This window comes from Agelaius tricolor, unplaced genomic scaffold, assembly GCF_023055355.1.
Source record: "Agelaius tricolor isolate 1412-34295 unplaced genomic scaffold, bAgeTri1.0.p SCAF_18, whole genome shotgun sequence".
Classification (NCBI taxonomy): Eukaryota; Metazoa; Chordata; class Aves; order Passeriformes; family Icteridae; genus Agelaius; species Agelaius tricolor.
The window spans coordinates 1,779,692-1,806,953 of record NW_027269278.1 but is presented as its reverse complement, the minus strand read 5'-3'; the positions used below and the strand labels follow the sequence as shown (position 1 = coordinate 1,806,953).

At 50.6% G+C, this 27,262-nt stretch overlaps 1 protein-coding gene across 2 annotated transcripts in view; it reads left to right on the top strand.

Annotated features, from left to right (window-relative positions):
- The window catches only part of SIL1 (SIL1 nucleotide exchange factor), a 231,545-nt gene that overhangs the window by 16,743 nt on the left and 187,540 nt on the right, over positions 1-27,262 (top strand). For both annotated transcript variants that reach the window (XM_071442991.1, XM_071442993.1), the window contains exons 2-3: positions 5,335-5,449; positions 7,631-7,766. In XM_071442991.1, the coding sequence (XP_071299092.1) occupies positions 5,345-5,449; positions 7,631-7,766 (241 nt within the window). In that variant the 5' untranslated portion in view covers positions 5,335-5,344. The remainder of the gene's footprint in view (positions 1-5,334; positions 5,450-7,630; positions 7,767-27,262) is intronic.

The following is a 27,262-nucleotide window of genomic DNA, read 5'->3' as shown; positions in this document are numbered from 1 at the left end:
ATGAGTGCTCAGTAGATGCCAAGCTCTGTAAACATGTGTTTGTGCCATGCTTATCCTGCCCCTCCCACCCTGTGCCCGTGTCACAATTCCCTCCTGGGGGCTGGTTCCAGTTTGGGGCAGGGCTTTGCTGCAGGTGGGAGCAGGACCTGCTGCCCCTGCTCAGGCTGGGCCCAGCCAACCCAGTTTATTCCTGCCAGCCTCAAAGTGTGGCTTCCTTGCTGTGTTGGTTCTCTGTAGGCAGCAAGAAGGTGTTCCCACAACTTTTCCCTTTGTGTGGGAGTGTTTTTAACACGCCAGAGCAGAGTCCTAGTAGGAGTAAATGATGAGGAGCAGGCAAGAAGAATAAATGTTTTTTTTAAAGCCATTTCATAAGCGACATGAATGGAATGGTCTGTATGGCAGCTACACCCTCTCCACTGAGATCCTGGAGGTGTGAGGGGGCTGGCAAACAACTGCTGCTCCCTGGGCTGTCCTGCCTGGCTGGGGCTTCGTGCCCAGGTGGGACCCTCTGGCAGGGCTTGGGGCTCTCACTGGAGTGGGGCTGGGGACACCCATTGGAGACACAGGGGTGCTTTCCTGAGGACAGGATGCCTGGAGGAGCAGAGCTGCTGAGATAATCCTGGGCATTGACCTCAGGTGATGGTGTGTGCAGGTTGTCCTGCTTGAAAGCACAGGGTTGTGCAGACCCAGCTAGTAACTGGGGAAGGGCATTAGAGTGTGGCCTCCCAGTAACCCTCTGTGGCCTCCCAATAATCCTCTTTTTGCCCACCAGCTGTTTCATCTCCTAGGCACAGGCTGAATCTCAGCTCCAAGCCTCCTCTTTGTCCAGTTGGTGTAGCTGTGCAGTCAGCAAGCAGGAAGGACAGCTGGCCACAGGGTGCTCCCAAGGTGTCTGTAGCACACCAGCAAACATGAGTGCTCCTCACAGACCTGGGGACCCTCTTGCTCAGAGGAGGAAAATTGCAGGTCAGGTCAGCTACATTTCCTTCTCTTTCTCTGTGGCACTGCACATCACTCAGTCTGTCACGGGGGGCTCGGCCGTGGATGCCACCATTGGAAGGACATTGTGTGTGAAGGGGATCTCAGCTTGCTGTGAGTGCACTCTGTGTCCTGAGAGCCTCTCCAATCCCACAGCCCCCGTGCACGGCTGGCTGGAGATCATTCCCTGAGCTGCTGTTGCCCAGGAAACTTCTCCTTCAGCCACAGAGGCTGTGAGTGCCAGCAGGTCTTTGTGCCCTGCTTCAGCTGGAGATGCCTGGGGGTTCCCATCCCTGCCCTGCACTCACTGAGGGATCTCTGTTGGTGCTTTGTGCTGGGAGGCACAGGATGTGCTGCTGGTGCTCTCCTTGCCATCTTGGTGAGGCTGGCTGCACAGAAACCTGCCCTGAGTCCATTTGCAGACAGTTTGTAAGGCTGTAATAGCAATCCTGCTCCCTCAGGTCATCCCTAGGTGAAAACAAGGATTAGCTTATTGCTATTGCTTATTCCTAGAGATAATTGGCATTTTTGTATCAGCATTGGGGTGGCAGCAGGACCGGAACAGTGCCTGTCCCCTGTGCTGGCACTGCTAAGGGACCTCCAGTCTTGTGTCCAGTTCTGAGCTCTCATGGCAAGAAAAACATGGAGGGGCTGGAGCCTGTCCAGGGAAGGGAACGGAGCCGGGAAGGGGCTGGAGAGTCAGTGCAGTGAGGAGCAGCAGCTGGGAAAGGGGCTCAGCTGGAGAAAAGGAGGCTCAGGGGGAACCTTCTCCAGGAAGGAGGAGCCAGGTTGGAGTCGGGCCCTGCTCCTAGGAACAAGGGACAAGACAAGAGGAAATGGCCTACAAGCTCTGCCAGGGCAGGCTCAGGGTGGGCACCAGGAGGAATTTCCCCATGGAAAGGGGGCTCAGGGATTGAGAGGGGCTGCCCAGGGGGGTTTGGAGTCCCCATCCCTGGAGGAGCCCAGGAAGGGCTGGAGGTGGCACTCAGAGCCCTGGGCTGGGGACAAGGTGGGGATCAGGCACAGCTTGGACTCAATGGTCTTGGAAGTCTCTTCCAACCTCAGTGATTCTGGAATTCTGCTTCCAGCTGGCTGCAAAGCCAGAGGCTGATGTTGGGGCTGAGGAGCTCTGGGATGTCTGTGTGCTCTCCTGGAGCAGCAGGTCAGAGCTCAGATGAGGCTCCTGGTGGATTTGTTGGAGTGGCACAGGATGGGCAGCGTGGGCTCTGTGCCGAGCTGTAAGTGCAGCGCTGCCAGCAGCAGGAGGCATTAATGAAATGTGCTCCTCTCTCTGGCTGCCTTGGAGCTGTCACCTGTGACTGTGGGAGCTGCGTTCCCGGGGCTGTGCAGCTCCCTGTGCACAGCTCTGCCCTCACTGGAATGTCCCTGCTAATGGGGAGCACAACTCTGGGCTGCTTCTGCTGCTTCTGGCACAGACCAGGATTTCTGGAGCTGTGGAGCAGAACCTCCCAGCCAGCAACATCCCCTCCTCTGACAGGAGGGTTACTGCCAGCAGCGGAGACTTCTCAGAGTCTGACCCTTTGCTCTTTCCCTTGTGCCTGATTTTGTTTGACAAAAAAGGATTATTGAGAAAAAAAACCAGCCCCTTCACTCTGCACAAGGGGAATTTGTGGCCTTCCTCATCCAGTTTTGCTGCTGCCTGGCTGCTGTACGTGCTGGATCCCCAAAGATGCCCTCAAATCCAAGCAAACATTCCCTGTGCAGGTGGTGTCACCATGACCACCCTTTCTGCTTCACAAGCTGCAAGAGTTGTTTCTGGAAATCCATTGTGTTCACAGAACATTCCGTGTGGAAATCCTCTCCTGCTCTCTGCGTGCGTCTGTCCGTAAGGAGATGTCAGCCCGTGCAGGCTGCTCTCCAGGAGCTCCAGAGCCTCTGTTGCACATGTTGGCTCCTCCTGCCTACCTGGGACTGAAGCAAAGTGCTAATTGTTGTGCAGATGTCATCTGCCAGGCAGGCAGGAGGCTGGAGGCTTGAAAGAGGCTGTGCTGTCATTTGCTAGCAGCCTCCTCGGTACACGTGAGCTCTATTTTTATTGGGAGTGTGCGTTTGCTTTCAGCCACTGCTTTGTTGAATTTCTCTTTCTTTTTTTTTTTTTTTTCTTTTTATTTCCAGGCTTGCAGATAAAGTTTGAGGGATACATTTATTTTTCATTATTCCAGCTTTGCTGCTTGTTTTATAACTGAAAAAACCTCAACCAAACCAAGAAACCTGTTCCCTGTGTAAAAAGCAGCAGTTTGTTCTGAGATGAGAGGGAATTGTGTGTTGTGGTCATGCTGGACTGCTGGACTGAGGTCAGGACTGTGGGACTGTCCAGAAGGGCACGAAGATCAAGATCTGGGAGCAGAGGGAGTTTGAGGCTGTGTGTTGTGCTCTGGGTGTGCCAGCTCAGGAGCCTGGGTGTTGGTTGTAGCCTGGTTTTGCTTGGCCATGTCCCAGGAGAGAGCTGGAGGCTCTGGCCACAGGTTGGCTTATGAAAACAAGGAGCTTTTCTTCTGCTCCAGCTGTGGTTTAATAAGGGCCTGTGGGCCCTTGAGGTGGTTCTTTGACCCTTTAGAAAAGAGGAGACACTGAAGGAGGAAATGGGAGGTGATGCTTTCCTGCACTGTGTGAGTTAAGCAGGGGGATGCTCATTGCTCAGGAATGCTGTGGATGTCAGAAATCCAGATCTGTTCCAAAACCAATTAATGAGAAAAATCCAGTTGATGTGGTAGAGGTGGCTCAGAGGTAGAGGCTGCTGCTCAGGAAGACCCTGGCTCAGGAGTTTTTGGAGGATGCAGAAGTACATCAGGTGCACTGTGACCTCTGCTCCCTGCTCTGTCCCTCTCCTGGTTTCCTCTGACCTGTGGGATATGGGGGGTTGCTTTTTCTTTTTCTGGAAAAAACCAAACAGGGAGAGCAAGAAGTAACAAAGTGGAGTGGAGGGACAAGGTACCAGTGAAAGGGTGGAAGAGGAGGAGGGTTCCCTCCATGTCCCTGAAGGCTTCTGGGGGTAGAAGCTCTTTGGTGGCAGGAGCTGGTGTTGGGTGCTGCTGTGAGCAGGTTTTCTGCTTTGTGGGACACAAAGTGGTTGCTTCAAGGAGGGAGAACTCTGCTATCTGATGTGCCACCCTGATGGACAGCAAAGCAAGATATTTCGGACTGTGTGTAGGGGAGGAACTTCTTTAAAACCTGGATAGGAGTAGGAGCAGACTTGATGGAGGGATGAGTAATGAAGGAGTGTTTGAACGGAACTAATCAGTCCTATCTTCTTTCAAAAGACCTCATTTAGTTTAATTTAGCAGCGTGTAAATTTAGAGCCAATCAAAGGAAATACTTGTGCAGCCTGTGTGCTGGCAGGCTGCTGCACTCCCTAGCCCAGCAGAGAGCTGAAGGCTGTAGGTGGATCCCCAGCCTCGTGTGAGGCACTGGGGGCACACGTGTGTGTGCCACACCAGGGTGGGCACACCGGCTCTGTGCCCGGGCACTGGCACCCACAACAGCAGCCCCTTCATTTCCCCCTGATGTGCTCCATCGGGGTGTCCCTGTGCTCCATCAGGGTGTCCCTGTGCTCCATCAGGGTGGCTCTGTGCTTCATCAGGGTGTCCCTGTGCTCCATCAGGGTGGCTCTGTACCCATCAAGGTGGCTCTGTGCCCCATCAGAGTGGCTCTGTAGCCCATCAGGGTGGCTCTGTGCCCCATCAGAGTGGCTCTGTAGCCCATCAGTGTGTCTGATCTCTGTGTCTGTGCCATGGCTCTGCTCCTTGGAACACCTGAGCGTGGTCAGAGCCAGCTCCTGGCCCCACGGCTGGGCTGAGCCTCTGCTCTGAGCAGCAGGGAAAGCCTTGTGCTGTAGGAACCACTGAGTAAACCTTGCTGACCTTTGCAAAATGTTGTTTTCCTCAAGAAAAACCTACATATGGATTAGATGAACCCCTGATCCTTGGACAGCTGGTTGTTTTGTTTAATTTGAATTAACGCAGCTACTTCTGTGCTTAAAAAGAGGCACAGGCATAAAAAGCCTTCACGGGATTGCGCTGCTTTTTATGTTTCCCTCTAGTTGTCATCCATGGCACTGACACAGAGATTTTAAACAAGTTCTGCAGGTCTCCTCATATTTTCCAGGAGAGATATTATCCCCTGTGGGGTCAGTATAAGTTGCTTGGCATTACCTGTCACAAACCCCATTAGCAGTGAGCCCCCACGAGTCCCCTGAGCTCACACCTCGAGGTGTTGTGCTTCCTGCCGTGTCACACTCCTGATCCCACGCTGTGTTGCAAAGTGTTGTGTAAAGAGTCCTGAAACCTGCAAAAATGGAAAAAAATACTGTTGGGTTTGTTTTGCTTTGCATTTCAGGCTGGTGGCAATGTCTCCTTGGGCCGGGCTCCTCTCCACCACCTCCAGGGTCAGCCTGCTGCTGCTGCTGGGGTCTGTGCTCTTCTCCTGCTCCAGCCTGGGACAGAGAGTGCCTGTAAGTTTTGGCTGCTCCAGCTTGATTTCAGATGGATAAAACATGGATGCTTTTTGCCTTTAAGGAAATGCCCATTATTCTTTAGGAAACGTCTTTCTCCTGCTTGAATTATGAAAACAAACCAGAAAGGATTCTACTGATTTCTGTGTAAATGAAGAATCGCTTGTGTGGTGCTGCCCATTTTTGCTAGAAATGCTAATGAAAATGGGGTATTGCAAAGCAACTGTGGCCAGGCAGTGACAGCAACACTTAAATGAACCAAGTCACATCCTTTTATCCTTACTGAGCATTTAAACCCTGGTACTTTTCCTGAGCAGAGCTGGTAAACATCAGCTGTCTCCATTATGTGTTTGAACAGATCCAGCACTGGGAGGCCTGGTGGTAAATTTACAATAGCCTGTATCACTAACTCCCTCTTGGATAATCATAGAGCTGTGGAAATCAGCTAAGTAATAACTGCTCCACTCACTCCTTTTTAGTCCTGTTGAGTCTTGGCTCAGAAAATGTTAACATTGATTTTCATCTACAGAACCTGGGCTTTTATGGCTGTGATTGTTCCTGAGCTTTAACCATTTGTTATAATTTGAACAATTCCAAGCCCCTGATGCACTCAGCAAAAGCAGGAGTTAAGATCTGGTTCCTCATGCATTTCTGAAATTGCAGTCACTTTCCACAGCTGAAATAAAAACATTCTATAGGTTTGTCAGCCTTCCTTGTGTGTTACCACAATCATGGAATTGTGCAATTGTTTAGGTTGGGAGAGACCTTTATGATCATTGAGTACAACCTTTAACCCAGTGCTGCCAAGGCCACCACCAGCCCACGTCCCCAAGTGCCACATCCACACTGTTGTTGCTACTCTGCGTGTTTTGCTCAGGTTGACATTTCTGTTGCTCAGAAAGACTCTTCTAGGCTGGAAACGGATATTTATATGCAGAGCATCCAAATTCTGACAGAAAATGTGCATGCATTTTTTCCCAAAGAGTGGAAGAACTGAAGGCAGAATGTGTCCCAGAATTTCCCAGTTAACCTCTGAATTTACTTACATTTTTCCCTGTGAAAACATCCTAAGGATTAAGATCCAAACACTTCATGAAGTGAGCTGTAACTCCATCTTAATTGCCAACAATTAGGACTAATCATTCCCTGTAGGGTGGTTAACTCAAATTCTTCAGTGGTGACTGAATTGGTGATCTCAGAAGCTGAAAATATTCCCTTCAGCAGGCACTGAGCGGTGGGGATGATGAGCCTGGACCAGTTCATCTGTTCCGGCTGGAACCAGAACAGCCCAGACCCAGAGTCAATGCCTGGTGTGAGAGTACAGGTCATTTCTGTGCACTCTCCAGAGTTTTTTGTGACTCCCACCAGCTCCCTAGGGAGGCTTTCCATTGAACACCAAGGTTTCCCTCACAGCAAGGATTTTTTCCCTGCTGTTCTTCCCTTGGTGTAACGTTGAGCCGCTCGTGCTGGCTGCTCTCCCACACCTCTGCCAGCCTCGTGCTGCACTTGCCTTGGAGGTGGTGATTAAATCCTTGCCTCATTGTTTTAAAAGCCTTGGAGAACACTGGAAGAGGGTGGAGAAGAGGATCCTCACATTTGTATCATGTGGGCAGCTCGGTGTGTTTTTTCCCGTGTCCTATTTTGGAAACAGCTGAACTATTTTAGCTGAAATCTTCTCCAAGCCTGAAATAAGTGCATTTAAGAAAAAGAAAAAAAAATATAAAAAAACCCAACAAAACTCAAAAAACGCACCAAACCCCAAACCAACCAACAAGCCTTGAGGCATTCCACTCATGTGGAAAATTTCAGCTGAAAAAGTTAAAAGTTTGACATATTTTTAGGCAAGGGAAAATGGGGTCTTACAATGTTATACAACCCTAATAATAGCCAGGGCTCCTGCCTCTGACTGAAATACAGGTGAGACTCTGTGAGAGCTGGTTTGAAACCTGCAACCTGCTCTGGAATAGGAAATAAGCTGTGTTGCTTTGTTCAGCACAAATGTCATGCTAGTTATGCATGTTTAACCTTTAATATACTTTAAATCTAAATTTAACCATGTGGAAAGAATCTCGGATGTCAAAAAAAAAAATCTGCTGGCGAGGGAAAAAATTTTGTATTCTCAGCCAGCACTAAATTACCCAGATGCAATTGCTAATGAGCTGAATCTCTTCTCTCCAAAAGGAGTTTGCCCTTACAAAAATAGAAGAGAGCGACATAAAAGATGACAGTGGGAAGGAGCTGGGGACAGAGGATGACGCTGATCCTGAAGACCTGGAAGTGTTTTACCCCACGGATCAGTGGCAAACCCTGCGTCCAGGTAACTGTTGCTGGCTAATTATAGCATGCCTCTGGAACCCACCTGCCAGCACTGACAGGAGCCTTGCAGACACTCCAAGAGCTGTTTGTTCCCATGACAATGTGTGCTTTTGCTGGTGCTCACATCAAGAGGAGGACTCGGTGGCCCAGTGCAGGGACTGGAGGCCATGGGCAAAGCATCCAAGGAGGGGAGCAGTTTCTCCAGGGCTTTCAGGTCACTGGAGCAAGAGGAGTGGGCTGCCAGCCCCCTTGTGGGTGCAGGGCTGTCTCTGTCACTGGCTCCACAGCCCTTTCTCTCTTCATTTGTCAAGGGCCAGGTTTTATAACATTTGTTGGCACGTGGATTCCCAGGTCTGCTGTGCTCCGGTGTGGCGCTGCTCAGTGGCAAGCTGATTAGGAGCTGTCACTGGAGCACTGCACAGCTTTTTAACAATGGGTTTTCTGTTCCTCGGCTGTTTGAAAGCTAGCTTGTATTTCCATCTGTGCAAACCACAAAAAATCTCTTCCCTTTCTTTGGGTTGGTGTCTTTCATTAGACATGCCTGGGACTCTGTGGTGAGAGGAGCCCAGCAGAGCAGCTTGGCCTCCGTGTGCTGGGAAGGCTCTGGAGGGGCCAAACCCATTCAAACACACACAGATGCATGTGTGCATACATATTTCAACAATTAGCCTGTCTCTGGGGTCCTGAACGAGCTGTTTAATCCAGTTGTGCTTTGGTGTCCTCATGTATATGCAGGTGTAATACCTTCCCACCTCACAAGGGTGAACTAAGTAGTAATTAATTTTTATAAAGTGCTCTGAATTTAAGAGCTTTATCCTGTGCTCAGTATTATCATTGAAAGAATAAGTATGGGTTCCATTTGTCTTAAAATTTCTGCCAGATATAGCAGAATGACTTTTCCAAATGTAAATCTTTGTATAACATAAATGGCTACAAAAGCCCCTGCGTTCCACAGAGCTGCAGTATATACTTATATTCCATTTCTGTACCATTATGTATGGAAGGCGTGTGGTGTCCCTGCTCATTATTCAGCCTGGCAGATCCCCACCAGCTTTTTTGGAGCAGAACATGTACATACTTGCAATCATTAGAAACCTCATTGCAGGGTTTGTTCACAAGCACCTTCTCCACTGCCCGGGTGCCTTATTCCGCTTCATTTTTGTAGTTATTCCATGTTGGGCACATGCAGCGAAGGGCTTGTGGAAGTGGGGAGCTTGTCAGTATTCACAGAGGAGAGTAATTTTGGTTACTCTTGTAAAGATTTAAATGGTGTCCTGCCTCATGCTCTGACTGCTACAGATCCCAGCACTGGGGATGTGGCACAAAGAGGAGCCCGCCTTGGTCTCCTGCTGCCAGCCTGGGTTTCTGTCTCCTGGGGTTCTTTTGGAGTGAAATCCCTGAGGACTGGCACTGACACCTTCAGCACGTGTTAGCCGAGGCTGGGGGCCATGCTGCCAGCATGAGCCCATCCCTGTGGCCTCTGGCCCACACTTTCCCAGTGTGAGCACAGTTCTGGCTGGCAGGGAGCTGGCCTGGCACGAGGGAAGCTGCTGCTGTGGCTGCACAGGGATGCACCTTTTGGTGCTGCAGCAGAGCCATGCACCGTGGCAGTGTGTCCATCCCACTGGTTCTGCATCTTGCCATGTTTTCCATGTGGCTGCACTCACTGGCAGCTGAGCAGAGCCTGGCTGGGCTGGGCTCAGAGTTTGCCTTCTGCTGCCCATGTCTCCAGGACACCCCCACTCCCTCTCCTGTTGTATCCCTGCGGCAAACTAGGCCAGTCTCTCTGGGGGAAGCAAATTCAAGTGTTTGAATTTAGAATTTGGATCTACAGTTCTGAACACTGGGAGGGAGTTTGGAGCTGCGTTTCCCCCATCTCACTCCTGTTTCAACTTGTTCCTGTTCTGAGCTCACGCAGGATTTTGTGCTTCTCTACAATGGTGCAGCAGCTCATCTTTTATAGATGTGTTCCCAGTGTTTCTCTGCTGAGTTTCCAGTTCCCTGTTGCTAATTGCATCAATCCACATTTCCACCGGGACTGCAGCAGTGTCATCAACCTGTAACCTGTCAAATCCCCCCCAAATTCGATTGTTGTTGTGTCTGTAACGCTTTGGGCGCTTGTTCCTCGCTGTCTACAGTGTGAGCTGGATTTTGATCAAGTGCTCCCTTGCACTTTGAGCACACTTCAAGCTGCTGGAGGTAGCTGGATGCAAACACAGAGAGACAGTTGCCCTAAGAGCTGTGCTGCCTGTAATCTGGAAGCAAGATCAGTTGTCTCTTCTGCCAGGCAGCTGGAGCTGATGGCTCTGGAAAGGTTGGTGAAACTTCCCAAAGCCCTTTAACACTTCGTTAGGCATTGCTTCTTTCTCACTTGGCACTAAATAATGCACCAGGTGCAGGGCTCAGACTGAAGGGAGTTGTGTGCCTCAGAGAGGCTTCCAGCACCTCTGCTGTTGGACTTACGGGCATCATCTGTGGGGCTTTTCCTTCTGTCCATAGCTGGAGTCCACAGGAACCTGGAGCTTTTTTGGGGTATAGTGAGTGGGATTGCTGTTTCCTCTGAATGAAGGTTGACACCCCTGCTCAGACTCCTCATGGTCAGGTAATAGAGTTTGTTTAAAGTTGTGCTTCCTCTGCAGTCTTTTTTCTTTCAGAATACACTTTCTCCACGTGATAGTACCCTTGGGAGCTGAAATATATTTTACTTTTGTTATTTGGGCACCAAATTTCCCAATATTTTGTTTAGCATTCCTAGTGATGATTGGAAGTTGGTTTCTCTGGCCATCTAGTTGTATCACTGAGCAGCAGATTTTCCACCCAGCATTGGTGGGAAATTTTCCACCCAGCAGTGGCTCCTCTGGGAAGAGTTTGCTGTGAAGATTCAGAGCAAGGATATAAGAGGCAGGGGTTTAATTGGGAAAGGAAAAGGGCGTTAATCACCCCCCCAGCAGTGATGAGTGGAGAGCTGGGGCTGCACAGGGCTCTGCTCTGCCCATCCCCATGGCAGCAGTACTTTGCTGCTCCCTAATGTGGCAGAAGCCCTCTGGCAGCTTTTCCAGCTGACAGTTGGGAGTTAATGAGTCCAGCTTCCAATCCAGATGGACAAGTGAGAACCTCCACTGTCCAAATATCAAAATATTTACAGATTGCTCTGCAGAGAGGCAGCAGTGGGGCAGAGAGGCTGCCTTTGCTGCAGAGCAGCTCCCTGCAGACCGGAGGGATGGAGCAGAGCCTGGCACTGTGACTGGCATGGTGCAGTGTGGATCTCTCTGGGCTTTGGATGGCTGTCTCAGGGCAGAGCAGGGAGCTTAGCTGGGCTGCACCTTCAGCTGTGGTTAAAGCTCTGCCTTGCAGAGCTGAACCTGCAGTGACTCCCCAGTGTTCGTGCTGCCCAGAGTAATTTTCTGCAGTGCCCGATTATTTCACAGTTAAAAACCAAGGAGCCACAGCTGCTGCTGCTGGTCAGGCTGCCAGAGTGAAGCTGATGTGAGCATGCTGTTGGTGCTGCTTCTGCAAAGATGTAACCATCTCATGTTCAGCAGGGAGCCAGTGATACATTGCTTGGCATTTAAATATCCATGGCTGCAGCTCCCAAGGATCCTCAGGCTACCTTTGCTGCTCCTGCTTGTCACAGGTCTTCTCCCATCTCATTTGCTGCTCAAACAAGGTTTTACACCTGTGGAAACCCAGTTCTGCAGGCAGCCACGATGGGGAGGTGTTTTCAGAGGCTGCTTTGAAGGGCTTGCTGTGCAAGGACAGGGCTGAGGATGGGCAATAGCTCAGCCCAGTTTCACTGCCAGTCTGTCCTCCAGGAGGTTTCAGTGGCCAAATGAGGCAGGCAGTGCTGCTCTGGCTGACAGGAGGTTCTTGAGGTAGGGGGAGGCAGGAGGCAGCAGGATCTGTGCCAGGCCCGTGCCACAGCCCGTGGTGGTGACATGGCTGCTGCTGAGGGTCCCCTCACACCTTGTCTGTGGGCACCTTGCTCCTGCTGCTCTCTGGGATGTCCTGAGCTGCAGCAGCTCTTGCTAATTGCTTTGCTGAATTCATCACTGTCCAAACCATTGGCTTCTTGCTGACCCGAACCTGACTCAGACAGTGGTGGGCAGGTCTCTGAAATATTTATGGCAGCACAGTCAAGAGAGGGCTGTGAAATACAGAGTGAAACCACCAGGGTATGCTCGTTTTTGCAAAGTTTGACGTGTCTAATCCAGGAAATAGGAGCCTCATCAGATCAGCACAGATTTGCATACAGAGGGAAGGCAAATGGAATTTTAAAAACCTCATCTATACTAGATGAAATGCTTCTTCTCCAAGTTTCTTTATAAAATGACTTGTTAGTGATGTGCAGATGGGAGAAATCTTGACTCTGGAGTTGTTATAATCTTGTCTGGCCAGCGGCAGAGAGCTGGAGGATGATTCCAGCAGGTAGGAAAGGCCAGGCTGACTTGAGAGCAAATGTTCAGTGCTTGGAAGCTGAGTTATGGTCCCTGGTAGTTATCCCTCTGCTTGTTTTCAATCTGACCTCTTGCATAGGAGGCTTTTAATCTCCTAAATGTATCTCATGCCTGTCCTTTTTATTGCCAGCTGCCTTCATGGGCTCCTCTCTCAGCTTCCTACCCTTGTGAGCTTTCCTTTGCCCCTCATCTTCACATCACAGGAGGCACAGTGTCCCTAACACTGGCTTGTGCCTAATTCCAAATCCTTGGCAGAAGTGCCAGGGCTGAAGCTCCAGGTGCTGCTCCTGCCTTGTGTGTGGGGCAGTGCCAGGCAGATGTGGCTCACCAGGGACATCCTCCATGCCCTGGTCCTGGTCTGGGTAAGAGGGATAGTGGTGTTTCCCTCCAGCTGTTGGTGAAAGGACAGGACTGGGGCTCAGGAGATGCTGGGACAGTGAGCAGACAGGGGTTCCCAGCCCCCTGCTCCAGCAGGAGGATGTGTTTGAAGGATGCCAGCTCTGGGCAGGGAGGCACAGCACAAGTGTCCTGTCCTGGAGCTTGGTTTCAGCATTTCTGTAAAGAATTTGGACTCCCAATTCCATGAATTGGGAGGCATCTTTGCCCCTCAAATGCAGGTAAAACTTCTCTTCTGTCATTTCCAGAAGTGGCAGTGTCCTGGCAGCACTGGTGTGATGAGAAAGAGCCCTACAATGCTTGCTCAGGTTTAGGAGCAGAGTGGGCTTGGGGTGGGTTTTTGGTGTGTCAGGTCAGTCCTGTCCCTTACTGGCTGTGATGCTACTGGTTTCAAACTGGTTACAAAAGACTTTTGCAGGGATGCTCCTTCTGCCAAAAACTAACTGTGCTTCTGAGCAGCCAGAATAAAAGCCTGAGCTTCTCTAACACACAGCCATGGGCTGGGCTGTGGGCACTGCCAAAACAAGGGTGCAGTGCTGTGTTTTCATGAGCCAAGCCATGACTCCTGCTAGTGGTTTGTGGAATTCTGAGCCCTGCAGGGTATTCCAGGTGGTCTGGAGTGGCCATAAACCAGGGGATGAGGTGCTGAGAGTCAAGCAGTGGTTTTAGTGCAACAGGAGGAGGTTAAGCTGCAGCTTTCAGAATAATGTCAAACTTCACTTTAATGATGCTCAGGCTGCTGGTGGTGTAATAGCAGTAGACATCAGCAGTGGGAACCATTCCCGTGGTTAAATGTACATTGTTTGGTGGGGGAAAAGTGCTTTGAAAGAAGAGAGACTGTTTCCCAGGGAAGACATCTCTCATTCCTTGCTTTTATCTCCTCCCTGCCAAGCTGGGGATGCTGTGAGCCTGTGAGCTGCTGAGAGGTGCTTAAATGTGTGCTGGATGATGAGGAATACCTTGCTCTGGTTTTTATGTGCAAGCAGGCTGGATTTTCTGCAATAGCTCCAATAACCTTCGCGTGGCTGTTTAGAAGGATGAACCTCATTAAAGAAGAGGTATTTAATAACAGGCCTATTTTTATCTCTGTCTTTATCTAACAGTCTGCACATTTATTTCAAGCTTGTAACAGTGCTTTGGAAGAAAAATGTTTTCCCTCCTCTGAAATGTTTTGGCAGTGCCTCCAGCCTCGGTTATCTTGAATTTCCAGTCTGGCTAGCATCCCTCCTCCTTCCAAAGCCAGCAAGCCACAGCAGGCCCACTGCTCCAACATTTTCCTTGGGAAATGGGAAATTTCTGGGGGAATATGCTTTCAAAACATGGGACTTGGGTCCCAGGGTCACTGAAACAGTTCTGAAGGTTTGATCAAACATAATAACAGCAACTCCCTCAGGCTTCAAATGTGTGATCTTGTGTGGGACAGGCACTGCAGGCACTGCAGTGTTTGCTGCAGGATGTGACTGACCACATGCTCTGGGAGAGGCTGGCAGCTCTGGGGCCAGGCATTTCTGCAGAGACTTTTTTTCCTAAATTTGTCAACTTTATTCTGTAATTTCATAAATTAAACCCTGACCTATAGATATCTTGCAGACATTGTGTTTTCAGCCCACTCTCCTGTGTTTGCTGTCATTTGCTGGTGATGAAGGAGGCAGCCCCAGCCCCGAGGGGATGCGCCATCTTTCCAACTCCTTCCACATCTGTCCCTTTGGCATTTCTGGCTCTGTACCCAGACCCTGCCCTGACTGAAGGCTTGCTGGAGCACAAGTGCCTGGGCCTGTGGCCAGGATGACCATTTCTGAGCCCTTTTCCCAGGATACATGTGGCCATATGCTCTAGGAGATGCTGGATTTGGGCCCTGGGATATGTGTGGCAATTATTACAAAAGAACTTGGCTCTAGGGGCTAATCCCTAGTTTTTCCTTGCTGTTCAATCTGGATCATGTACATCCCTTAACCACAGTTTTGCAGCATTCTCTTTTTCCATAATTAGGGAATATTTTCCATGGTCTTGCTCAGGCCCTTCCTCCCTGCAGTTTCCCCTGTGGGTTAAGGCTTGACTTACTGAAACTTCCGCAGAACTGATTGTGGGTGGGCAAGGACAAGGTCAGAGGGTTTTCAGACAGTCAGCACAGTCAGATGGCTCCTGTGAGGAATATTTCACTTGCTCCTTCACAGCTCTTGCCTGCAAATTGTCCTCTTGCTCAGATGGGGCTCCAGTTCATTTTTTTCTCCTTTTTCTTTCCTAAGTCATTCAGTTTTCCATACATTTATCTATAGGGTCACACAAGCAACAGGTCTGCTTTTTCCACAAATCCTTCCAGAGCCACGTGCTGTGTCTGCTCCATTCTGGTGCAAAAGCACCTTCTCCTCTGAGGAAAACTCAGAATATCCATCCAGCTGTCTTGACTGAGTGAGGCATTTTCTCTGAACCCTGCCCTCTGTTCATTTCAGAATCTGCAGGGAATTTGGGACATAAATTAAAAAGCTATTTGATGCTCCTTGAGGTTTAGAAGCTGGTTTTGCATTTGTTCTTACTTGAACACACACTGAGACAAATGGCTCTGCTTTACTGAAGCTGGTTCCTTTGGCATCCTGAGGAAGCTTCCCAGTTAAAAAATAAATATGGCTCTGTTTTTCCAGCCCTGCTTTACCAGCAAAAGCTGGGGAAGGAAATGTAATCTCCTTGGGTCTGTCCTGATGTTTTGTAGAACTAATTCCCATTTATTGGAAGAACTCTTCCACACCAGATTCACGTTTAATTTTTTATTATGTGTTTACATTTTGGAAGGAGTAAAGGTGGTGGTGTTGGAAATTCTAATGAGGGACAACATTTCTGATTCAAAAGACTCAGGCTCCTCTCTCCTGACTTTTCTGCCTGCTCCTTAAGACTGCAGGAAGTTTTGCTTGGGTCATTCACTTGCAACAGGATGTTATGTGAATACAGAATTAATGTATGCAGCCTGTCACTTGGAATTGCTGCTGTTCTGCTGCTGGAGAGCTCCCGGGGTTGCAGAGTCCTTGCAAGCAGCAATGACAGGAATGTGCCTGTGATCCTGCAAAGCCAGAGGAGGAACAGGGAGCTGCAAGTCTCCCCCATCACTGCGGGGTGTGAATAAATAGATCTAATCAACAATTTACATGTTAGCCCTGGACCAGGGTTTATTTTTAGGATGTGTCATTCAGCCCAAGCGAAACCTCTGCATCTCAGGCTGGTGGTGTTTCTAAAAGCATCTCTAAGTGATCACTGAGGCTGGATTTTAAGCTGCATTTACATTTTGATAGAATCTGCTGCTTTCCTTATCTGAAACAAAGCCCACCTGATCTTCATTAATTACACTATCATTTCACCTAACCAGGGTGCTGCTAATTACAGTTATCTGTCTATTCTTCACCAGATAATACACAAAAAATTGTTATCCCTGGCTGTATCTGGATTAGCTGGAGCTGTAAGGGGGTTGCACATGGTGATGGTTTTACAGGTGGAGTGCAGGTATTTATAGACTGTCTGAGGGAATGCTGGAGGAGTGGCTGCTGTCCTACTGGGTGTGCTGCCATTCCAAGACACCTCCACAGCAAAACATACAGAAAACACTGCTTAAACATAGAAAAATCTGGTTACTACGGGGTGACTGGAGCAGGCCAGCTCCACAAGAGAGGTGGTGGAGTCCTGGGACATCCCAGACTCTCCTGAGCACAGGCCTCGGGCTGGAGGGGAGACTGCTTGAGCAGAGATTGATCCCAGAGGCATTTCCAGGCTCAGCTATCAGGGACTCTCTGGCAGTGCCTTTTTTAAGACAGAAAATCTCATGGTGGCTTCACAGAGAGCTGCAAGCCCTGGTGGTGGTGCTGACTGTTCCCCCACTAACATCAGCTGCAGTCTGAGTGGGGCAAGCACAGAAAGGGCTTCTCTGAAAAGAGGCAGCAGGAAATGTCTGAACTGCTGGGGAGTTGTGGGTCCAGAGGGCTGGAGCCAGGAGCCAGAGGCTGCAGGGAAGGTGCCCCATGAGGGCAGAGCCTTTGCTGGAAGAGAAGTCAAGGGCTTTCACTTGACTCCTGTTTCATCATCCTTCCACACACTGATCTCTTCAGATGCTTTCTAAACCTTTGGTTTGCTTTCTGAAGGGGAAAGGACTTGTCCTGGAGGAGGAGCAGGGCCAGGCTGCTGAAGAGAGCTGGTAGCTGTCAGCTGGCAAGAGAGGAGGGACATGGAGGCCAGAGGGGTGGGCACTGGGTGAGGAGATGTACACACTCTCCTCCATCCACTGTGAGTGTTCTCAGGCCAAACACACCTGCACTCCTGTTTGTACTGTTTGCTGTCCTTGATAAACTGATAGATGTGAGTTTGGGGATTTTTGTTACCTTTTTGTATTCTGAAGAGAACTAAAGATGGTTCACATGATTTCTTTTGTGCCTTCTACGGTGCAGGTGATGCAGGCAGGGATGGAACAGCAGCATCTTTATACTTGTCAAGTCTCCATCCACACCCAAGGCACTGCCTGAAGCTCAAAGTGGTTTTCTTGCAGGCTTAGAACACTACACCAGCAGGGAGAACAAGAAGTTCAGTGGAGATTATGCTCCAGAAAAACTGTATCCATGGTCCAAAAGGTAAATATGGAGCCATGGAAGTGCACACTGCAGTCGTAGTGGAGCTTGCATTGAGTGGGGAGATTTCCTGCCCTTCTGGCACAAAGAACCAGGGGTCCTCTGGTTCTCCATGAAGACCTCTGGTTCTCCATGGTTCTCCACAGGGCTGTGCTGGTGCCTTGCCCAGAGCTGTGACAGCAGGCAGTAGTTTCAGGTGTGGCTGCTCTGCTGGCAGGGCCTTGGTGTTCCCAGCAGGGCAGGGCAGGGATGCTCCTGTCCCAGCAGGTCACTGGGCATGCAGGTGCCACTCTACAGCAGCTGCTCCTCCTCTGCATCACTTCTAGGGACAAAAGTCCTGTTCTGCTGCATGGCAGGGAGCCCTGCAGAGCCAGCACGGAGGGGACAGGCTGGGCAGCAGCTGGGCAGCACTGGTTTAATCCTTTTTGCCTGTTCCTGCCCTGGAAGCTGTGTGCTGGGTGGAGATGTGTGTGTTTGGGGAGGGCTGGCCCAGCCATTTCCTTGTCAGGGTTTGCAACACTGGCAGCTGGGGAGAAAACTGTTATTAAGTGTAATGTGGCACCTTGGAGATGGAAGCATGGGGAGACAATAAATACAGCCTTCCATAATGCCATTTTATGGTGTCACTCTTCAGAATTTATTAAGACTTAGTTGCAGCCATGCCTGCAGCCTCCTGTGCTGGAATCAGTAAATTGTGTTCATTATCTCTAGCACTTGCTCTGACCTGCTGTGTTTTACAAGGGGGGAGACACTGGAGGCGTGGGGACACCCCAGCTGCTTTCTGCAGCCATTCCCCTGGTGCCAATCCAGCTTTTCTGGGGTTGCTGGGACACCCCAGGCAGTGCTTGGCTGCGTGGATGGACCCCAGGTGTGACGTGGTGGTTGAAGAGAACACTCAGGGACTGAGGAGCTGCCAAAATCACCACAGCTCCACGGGGAGCAGGGAAGGAGCTGGGTGAGGAGGGGGGCCATGGGCACCTTGGAGCACACTGGCACATTTGTCACTCCACTGTGGGACCACTCCAGCAGTCTTGGATGTGCTGAGGATGCTGGAGGTGGAAAAGGGTTCACAGGAGGTCCCTGAATTGCAGACAGGGAGATGCTACACCCCTGTGTGGTGTCCTCTTGCACCAGTATTTTCAAATGAAAACCCAAATGAAATTGTGCTCCTTTCGCCCACTTTTTGTCATGACAAATCCCAGCAGCAGCATGTTTGTGTACCTTCATCCTTATCCTCAGCATTTAGGTCCAGGATGGAGGAAAACAAGTTCAAGCCCAGCCTCCTGTTAATTTATTATGTTCCTTGTGCTTAAGGGCAAAATTTAAGTTGTCAAAAGCAGATGTTTGCATGCTCTTTTTTTAGCTCTCAAAGTACTTTCTGTGTGCTTGATTGATGGACGTCCCTGTTACATTAATAGCTGGGCTTTGCAGAAAGCTGTTATTACCACGAGAATCTGGTGTGGGTTTCAGTTTTTCTTCTTGCATTGAAAATCCATTATTAATGTCTTTCTGAGGGGAAAAAAAAAAAAAGGTTTCAATTCAGGCATTTTGCTTTGCTTTCTCAGGCTTCTTCTCAACTGTCTTTACAGAGGTGCTTTTAAAATCAATATTACAATTGTTCTTTATATTTTACTGAATGGTTGAGGGTTTCTGCATCTTGCTATTGATTTCTGATTGTACTGCAGGACATGTAGGTGTACACAGGTTGTTCTGTGATGGATAACTTCATATGTGTCTTCCTAATCATCACTGAGTTGCCTTCTGCATGTTCCCTGTTGCTGGATGCTGCTGCTGAGCTTGGAAGGCACCAGGAGAGCTCTGAGTGCAATCCTGAGACATCAAACTTGTGACTGCTCATTTAATTTGGATTTGGTTTTCAATCAGACACAGGGGTCACATGAGGGTTGTGGGGTCTTGTCTTTTGTGTTGTCTTTGCAGAGTCCTTCTGCCCTTGCTTTTCAGGCAGCTTCGTGTTCTGTGTTGTAGGAGTAAAACAAGTCATTGTCCTGGCTTTCTGTGGGGTGGTCATAATGCACCTTTAGCTTCCAGCACTGACCTTGGCCCTTGGGGCAGCTCTGCAGGCAGATCTCAGCATTTCAGAGGTGCAGAGTCAGAATGGTTTGGGTTGGAAGGGAACCTTGAAGCTCATCCAATTCCAACCCCCTGCCATGGCAGGGACAGCTCCAACTGTCCCAGGCTGCTCCAAGCCCCAATGTCCAACCTGGCCTTGGGCACTGCCAGGGGTCCAGGGGCAGCCCCAGCTGCTCTGGGCACCCTGTGCCAGGACCTGCCCACCCTCTCAGGGAACAATTCCTTCCCAGGATCTCATCCATCCCTGCCCTCTGGCAGTGGAAGACATTCCCTGTGTCCTGGCACTCCAGAGCCCTGTAAAAGTCCAAGTCTCAATGAAGTAATACAGAAGCCCAGAGTGCATTGGTAACTGCTGTAAAGCTGGATTTGCAGACAGAGGCTCTTGGAGCACATCAGCACTGATGGCACAATCTGTGTGAGAGCTTGTTGGCACCAGAGGAACCTGTGAGGAGTGACAGGACTTTGGCCAGCACGGGTGCTCCAAAATGCTTCCATGGCTCCAGGTGGGTGTCCAGGGGAAGAGCTCTGTGTGTGTGGGCACAGTCCTTCCCAGCTCTGCATGCCCTGGCACAGGCTCCACGTCTGCCAGGGGCTGTGGCTGTGCCAACAGGCACTCTGGAGAGAGCTGGGTGTGCACAAACCTCTGCTGGCTGGACTGGGCTGTTTGCTCCTCAGGCTTATCCTGGACAGGCTCCTGCACCTTCAGACATGGAGGGTACACCTGGCTTCTGAGGAATTGGTTGTTGCAGTTTGTCTGTCCATGTTGGGACCAGGACAAACACTGCCACAGGAGCTGGTCCTGTGTCCACGGGATAGCAGGGCTCGGTGGTGGCAGTGCTGGCAGGGGACACGGCAGCCCAGCCCTGCCTGGCCCGGCAGAGCCGGGGAGGGGACAGGGCTGGCATGCATAACAATGGGCAGGCTCTGACCTTGCCGCTGGAACTCACTTAGCAATTCTGTTGATGTTCTGGAAACGAAAATATAATTCAGGCCACCTTCTCCTCCAAGCTGACCCTGAGAATCTGGGAGAAGAGCTACTGAATAATTAGTTTTTTTTTTTTTCTCCCCCCTTTTTGCTGGAGTTACTGCTCAGTGTTGAACTGTGCTCTACAGTGTCATCAGTTCCCTTGAACTTACTGCTCCGAGTGTACTTAGCATTAATATAATTACGTAAATTGCAGTCTCATTAATCACCGGGGGCTGCGGCACATCCTTGTTGTGCTGCTTCATGGGTGGCTTGGCTGGTGGGAACCCCCTGGCCAGGGGTGGAGGCTGTGGCTGGAGCACTCCCCCTCTGCTCCTGAGCCTGGTTTAGCTGAGCTTTGTGTGTCTCACCCAGCAGGATCTGGAGTGTTTGCCAGCACTGCCATGATTGCAGCCTTGCTGCTGCAGAGGAGAAAAGGGAAAGGTGGGCTTGTCCCAAGGGAGTTCGGGTGGACCACATCCCTGCTGCTGTCACTGTGATTTGGGTCTGTGGGGTCCCAAACTGCAGAGCCCAGCCTCGTGGCTTGGCAGTGAACACCCAGAGCCTGAGCTCTTGCGCAGGGTCTGCTGCAGGGCTGTTTGATGATGCTGTGCCTCTGTCTCTGTGGCAGAGCTCTCAGCCTTCCTGGCAATGTAAATTCTCCTGGCTGCATGCTAAAATTACACTGAGTTATTGATTTATCTTTGAGAGGATTTCCTTCCCGAGGGACATTTCTGGCTGTTGTAGTGATTTAGTTCTTCTGCAAGTGCAGAATCTGTGGCAGAGCAGAGCCACCCTCCTGCCCTCGAGCCTGCAGCTCGGGGTCGCGCTCCCTCAGGCTTCCTCTGCAAGCTGATTTCTGTTCCAAGGCTGGGACAAGGTTACATGGCTGTTATTTCCGTGTAACAACTGCAAATAAAAGGGCATTTTCAACTTTCCACTGCAGAAGCTGCAAGTCTGGGACAAGCCTTTGTGCCATGGCACCAGCACTATCTTGGGCATATCTCAAACCCAGCTCCAAGGCTGGCACATGGGATGTGTGGAGCCATACCAGCCTTAATACACTCGGACTCCTAGGAATGTTTTAGTTCCTCAGAGTGGGGTATGATGGGAGCAGGAGCATGCTAACACTTCTCTCCTAAAGCTGCAGGGTACAGCCTCTCTTTTCTTTGCTTTCTATTGACTCACCATGGAGCATCTCTAAAAACCAGGCCAGGCAAGTTCCTGCTGGTGGTCCTGAGGAAGCCAAGACAGTTATCTTCTTCTATCACCAGTTTTCTCCCCTTGGCCCTGAAATCCCTCCCCCACCAACTATGGCTCAGCTGGTGAGCACCATCAGTAGATGGACCTGACCTTTCAGGACATGGCCAAATGTTTCAGGTACTCTGTGGCTGGAAAATGCCCAGCTCTGTGTCCTTGGGTGCCCATTTGAAGCACGTCCCTGTGGGTTCCTGTATCTAACCCCACTATCTAGTAGATTTGGCACCAATCTCAGCTGCACGCTGATAAAATGGGAGGCTGCTCGTGCATGTGGTGTTATAAAACAGCATCCGCCAATTAGGCCCAGGGAGAACGTCAATTTATTTTCCTGTGAACCAAGTGTGGCACAGCTCCTTCCTTTCCCAGTGATCTATCTGTGAGATAAAACACATCTTTAGTGTCTATCTTAAATACTGCAGTGTTGACAAGTTCTCTTGACAGAAATTAGGCTAATGTCCCTTACGACTGCGTTAGCTGTAGAAACAAGGCTTTAAATCGAAGCTTCGCAAAGCGCTATTCCAGCGCGTTCTCCAAGGCATCTCCTTATTCCAGCTTTTATTATCCAAATTTGTTCTCACTCTGCCTTGGCAGCAGGGCTGGCAGGCAGCTCTTCCCATCCATCCTGCTGGTCTGGCAGCCAGGGGGTGGGACCAGCACCTCCCGGGCTGGACCAGGCAGTGCTGGCCAAGCACCGCGGAGCCCTCGGCCCCAGGGAGGCTCCGGGCTCGGGGGACGGGGCTGGGGCCTGGGTGAGGGGAGCCAGCTGACACACATCGAGCACAGAGGGGATCCAAGGCAGTGAGCTGCACGCCCTGACAGCGGCACAGCGTGTCCTGAAACGCTCCCACTGGGAGCTGGAGCTGGGAGAAGGGAGTTTGTGCCGTGCATGTCTCATCCTTACAATTTCAGCACTGAGTTACAGACTCAGAAGCTGAGGACAGGAACAGAGAGTGCTGAGGCCTGGTCACGAATTCCCTTCTCGAGCTTCCCAGTCCTCCCCTGGAAAATAGTTTCCTTTTTTGCTCCTTTACCCTCCTCAAGTTGAGCCCTTTTAGCCTTTAACTCCTTGTTTCCAACAACAGATTAACCATGGCCATTTTAAACCTTCTGATTCTCACACTGGTGTTGGTCCTGATGGATTATCCCTCCCTGTTGGGTCCTTTCTGTGCCTCCACATTGCCAGGTTCTTAGGTGGCCCTCTCCTGAGTTGCTGAGAGAGGAGGAGAGGCTCTCTGAGAGTGACGCATGTGGGAGACACGATGGTTGATGATGTTCTGGAGGTGCTAACCTCCATCATAGTAAAGAAGCCTATCTCAAAAGCTATTAAATGCCTAAAATTCCACAAAATTAATATCATCCTCAGCTCCTTTTGTCAGGTTCTCAATTCTCCTGGTCAGCTGCCTTGTTCTTCTCTGCCTACATCCTGCATTGATCTTCTCTGAACGTAGCCAAGCCTTCAGCATCCCAGATGGGCTTTCTGGAGTAACAAATAGACCTGAGGAATGACAATTATTGAATGGATTGTAGCATTGGCTTGGGGATAAATAATGTAGTGAGTTGGAAAGGGATTAAAACTGGCTTTTGTAAGTAAGCTTCTCATGGATGTTGGCTGGGGGACATGGTGAGACAAAGGTCGCTGCAGTGTCTCTGCAGCCTGGTGTGCCATTTGAGAGATGAGATATCAGTGTGGCTGGATACCTTTGGTCTCTCTGTTTCTTCTGCTCGGACGTTTGTGGGATTAAACTCTCTAAACTGCTGCAGTTCACAGACTTCAATCCCAGTATCAGAAGAAAAAATAAATCAAGTGCCTCGTATTAAATCCTGAGCACTTTGCTCCTGCTGCACCCAGGGCTGTGGTAACTCACTGCAGTGCCTGCCTTGAAACTGGGGAAAAGGGTTTGCTGGCAAAGTGAAAACATGTTGTACTCACTCTACAAAAGGGCACCCCTTCTTCTTCTGCCCTGTGGTTATTTTTTTCCTGGTGTGTTTGCTGCTGTTGCACTGCAAGGCAGAGCAGCCCTCCCAGCAGGGCGGTGGGAGGGTGGAGCACTTGTTGGAGGAGCTCTTTGCCGCAGGAAGCATTTCCCTCCTGCAGCAGCAGCAGCAGATACATCAGCAGATGCTGCAGCAGTGCCTCCATCAGAGGCATTGTATTTCCCCCTGGAGCCCTCCTGTCACCCCTCCTTCCCTGAGATCCCTCCTCCCCAGGCACCTCGCTGGCCTCCACCTTCAATTCCATCACTTCCAGACTTCCCAGGGGGCCCAGGCACCTCATGGGATGGCCATGCTGTCCCCTGTGTGTGACAGCCACCCCTCCTGTCCTTGTGGCTCCCCTGCACGGGAGGGATGAGGTTTGGGGTGTGTTCAGCAGGCTCAGCTCTGGGCACGAGGCTGGGTCCCCCATCATCATCATCATCACCTTGGCTGCCAGCAAGGGTGGGTGGCAGTCACAGGGACCTGCTCTGGCACTGCCAACCAGGGCCTGCCTGTCCCCATGGCCCTGCCTGTCCCAGGGGCTCGCCTGCCCCTCCTTCCCTCTTACTGCAGGAGCTGCAGGAGAAGCCAAGTGGATTTGGCAGGTGGTGTGAGGAGGGAGCCCAGCCCAGCCTCACCCAGAGGGGTGCCTCTGTTTGAATAGCAGCGTTCAGAGCACTCAGCACCGGCTGATCAGCTGGGAGAACAGAAATCCCAGTGCCACAGGAGAGCCCTGGCTCAGGGAAAAGGGCCAGTTGTGAGCACAGTCCAGCCCAATGTCCAAATGGAATAGTGCTTTCACATCTCTAATCAAGGGTTACTTACTGGAGAGCCCCTTCCTTGTGAGGCTTTGTTCTCTGCTAGCTGTGGATTGAATCACGGGAGGAGGGATTGGATTCTGGCATCATTTTAAAAACGTTGTCATTCTCTTTGCTGAGGGGAACAAATTACAGAGAAGACCTCTCAGCGCTGTGACAAAAGAGTGGCTCTAAAACCCTTTTCAGCCAAACTAGTGTTTGAGCTGAAGGCCTGATGGATGGTGCTTAAAGATGTGGTTATTGCAGCAAGGTTGGCATTAAAAATCACTGGGTGCAAGAAAGTTCTCCCAAGGGTTAGTGTGGGGGTGTGTCTCCCTGTAATCCTGGTGTGAGGAGCCCTTAACACCCTGAGTCCACCCAGCGAGCTCTGTGGCATCAGCCACGGGAGAGCAGTAGCACAGCCAGCACCAGTGGGTCACTTCTCTCTTGCTAAATGAGAAACTGCAATGGGATCAGCCCTTTTGGGGTGGCATCACTGTGGCAGGAGCACTGGATGATCTGGAACTGGATGATCTTTAAGGTCCCTTCCAATCAAACCATTCCATAATTCTTTCCCTGCCCCTGTTCAAGTGGGGTTCAAGCAGAAAGCAGTGGTGCTGCTTTGGGACCTGTGAGGAGCCTGGGCAGGAACACACCTGCTGTTGGGATGTATCAGAAGAGGGTGGCTTTGAGGCTTTCCCAGGAATGCCTTTGCTGCCAGCAGCAGTGCTGGGTGTTGAACAGGGGACAGATTCACCCTTGGCAAGCTTGAAAGCATTTCAGATGGCTTCTGTCCCTGCTCCACTGCAGCACAGAACAAAATCAGTGTTGGAGAAGGTGTCATACTTAGACATCACCATTCTGACAGGTCGATTTCCAGGATGTTTATTAACATAGCTTGGAATGTCACAGAAAGGTTTGTCAGATAAACTAGCCAACTGAAGTTCTTACACGAGACTTCCTTGGTTTTGTTGAGGTGCTTTGAACTCTTCGTTCAGTCTCTCAACAATTCATCCCATTCAGGTCTTTCTGGAAGAGCTCTGTGAGGTCTGTGGCTGGAGGATCAGGCCCTGCCTGCTCCCTGTGTGTCTGGGTGTGGAATCTTTTGAATCCCTCAGGGCAATCCCCAGGGCCTTGCCCTGGAAGAATATAGTATAGAGTCTCCACCTAGGCTGAAAGAGAAAACTTCCCCATGGAGCCTTGCACAGCACTACAAACCACCCAATTCCTTTCCCCATATGTCCCAAATTCTGGTAGTTTCTCCTTTCCCTGTTCCCTCATTGGTTGTGGTATCCCTGGTGGCTCTGTGTCTTCCCTGTAGGGCAGTGCCCTTTGCCCTGCCCTTTGTGCCACCCCAGTGCCTTTGGACCATTGGCCACTGACCCTAATTAACCCTGTGCACACCACATGGCCTGGTCTTTTGTCCCCGATTCCCCTTTGGTGTGCTGGAATAAACCTTTGCTGGAATTTATCATACAAAAGGCTCTTCTGCCTCTCGTGGCTGAACTGGCCATGGTGAGTGTGGTGTGTGGACTTGGCTGCTTTCTCTGAATGTTTACCTAAGCAGCTTTTCCACAGGAGATGCTTATTGGGAAATAGGCAGCAGCACCCACCATCTAAACCCCTGTGTTGCTCCATCTGGGTGCCCTGGGAGGCAGAAGGAAGCAGCAGTACCAATTGTTTGCTCATGCTGTAAGGACAAAACTCCTCTCTGAGGGTTTCCTCTGCAATCCCAGGAAGAGAAGGACATCTCTGTCCTTGTCAGCCCTCTGGGCAATGATCAGACAGAACAGCAGTGATGAAACCAGGCTGGCAGCACCAGGGCTGGTCACTTGCAGGCAGAGGCAGCCCAGCTCCTCCAGCCTGAGCTGGGCAGCACTTGGGAGAGGTGGCACCATGGCACTGGGCATGGTGCATCACCCCAGGGGTTCCTCCCATATCCCATCCCCTGCAGAGCCCCTACTGTCACTGGTTACCTGAGCAATGGAGAGGCAGTGCCCAGGCTGGTGCTGCTCTGAGGAGATGCTGCACTCAGCAGGCAGCTGTGGCTCCCCAGCAGTACCACGGGAGGAGGAGCTGCCCAGGGAGTGCATTTGTAAAGCATCTCTTCCCCAGGAAGAGGAGTTTGTCACAGGAGTTTGTACTTGGGATGTGCTCAGGTGTCTGATTCCCTGCCTGAGGTGGGGAATGCTGGGGGTGCTGGGGCAGCTGCTGGGGGAGCTTCCAGGCCTGGTGCTGTGAAACCTCTCCACCAGCTATCAGGAGGAGGTCACATAGAGCATATTAATGACATTTTCCAGTGGCACTTAAGTGGAGGAACAGTGAGTGCCAGACAGTGAACTAATGCAAAAGGCCATAGCTGAGTGAAGAAGGGACAGAAAGAAAGAAAATGAGATTCAGGCTCTGGGCCTCTTCTTCCCATCAGTAATCCATCTCGTTCTTACCTGTGTCTGTTATATGTCTTCCTTTTGTATGTAAAAATGTTCTGTTTTGAAGTAACAAACAATCTGGAGAGTGGTAAGACTTGCCTTTGTAGGAAAGAAAGAAAAATGGAGACAGGCTTTGCTGCTTCCTTGCTCAGCAGCTCTAACCAGAGTCTGGGGCCAGGGTGTGAGCTGAGCCCCCCACACTGGGCCTGGCTCCTCTGTTTTCCTCTGAGCACGCTGGTGTGGGACATCCCATCCACCCAGGCATGGCTGGAGTCAGGCACAGTGTCCCCTGTGTGCCACCAGCCAGCACGGGATGCCCCAGCCTCAGCCAGATCCCCTGCCCTGGCACTGGCGGCTCCTGGAGCTGGGGACGCAGCTGTGGGGAGCTCTGCTGCTGACTGGGATTTGTCTTCTGGTAGTTTTTAATCATTATTTTATTAAGGGAGAAGGTGTGGTGCCATCAGATAACTTATTATGGATGCTCTGGCAGTGTGATTATTTCAGTACTGCAGCACTGCCGGTGTGTTTTGC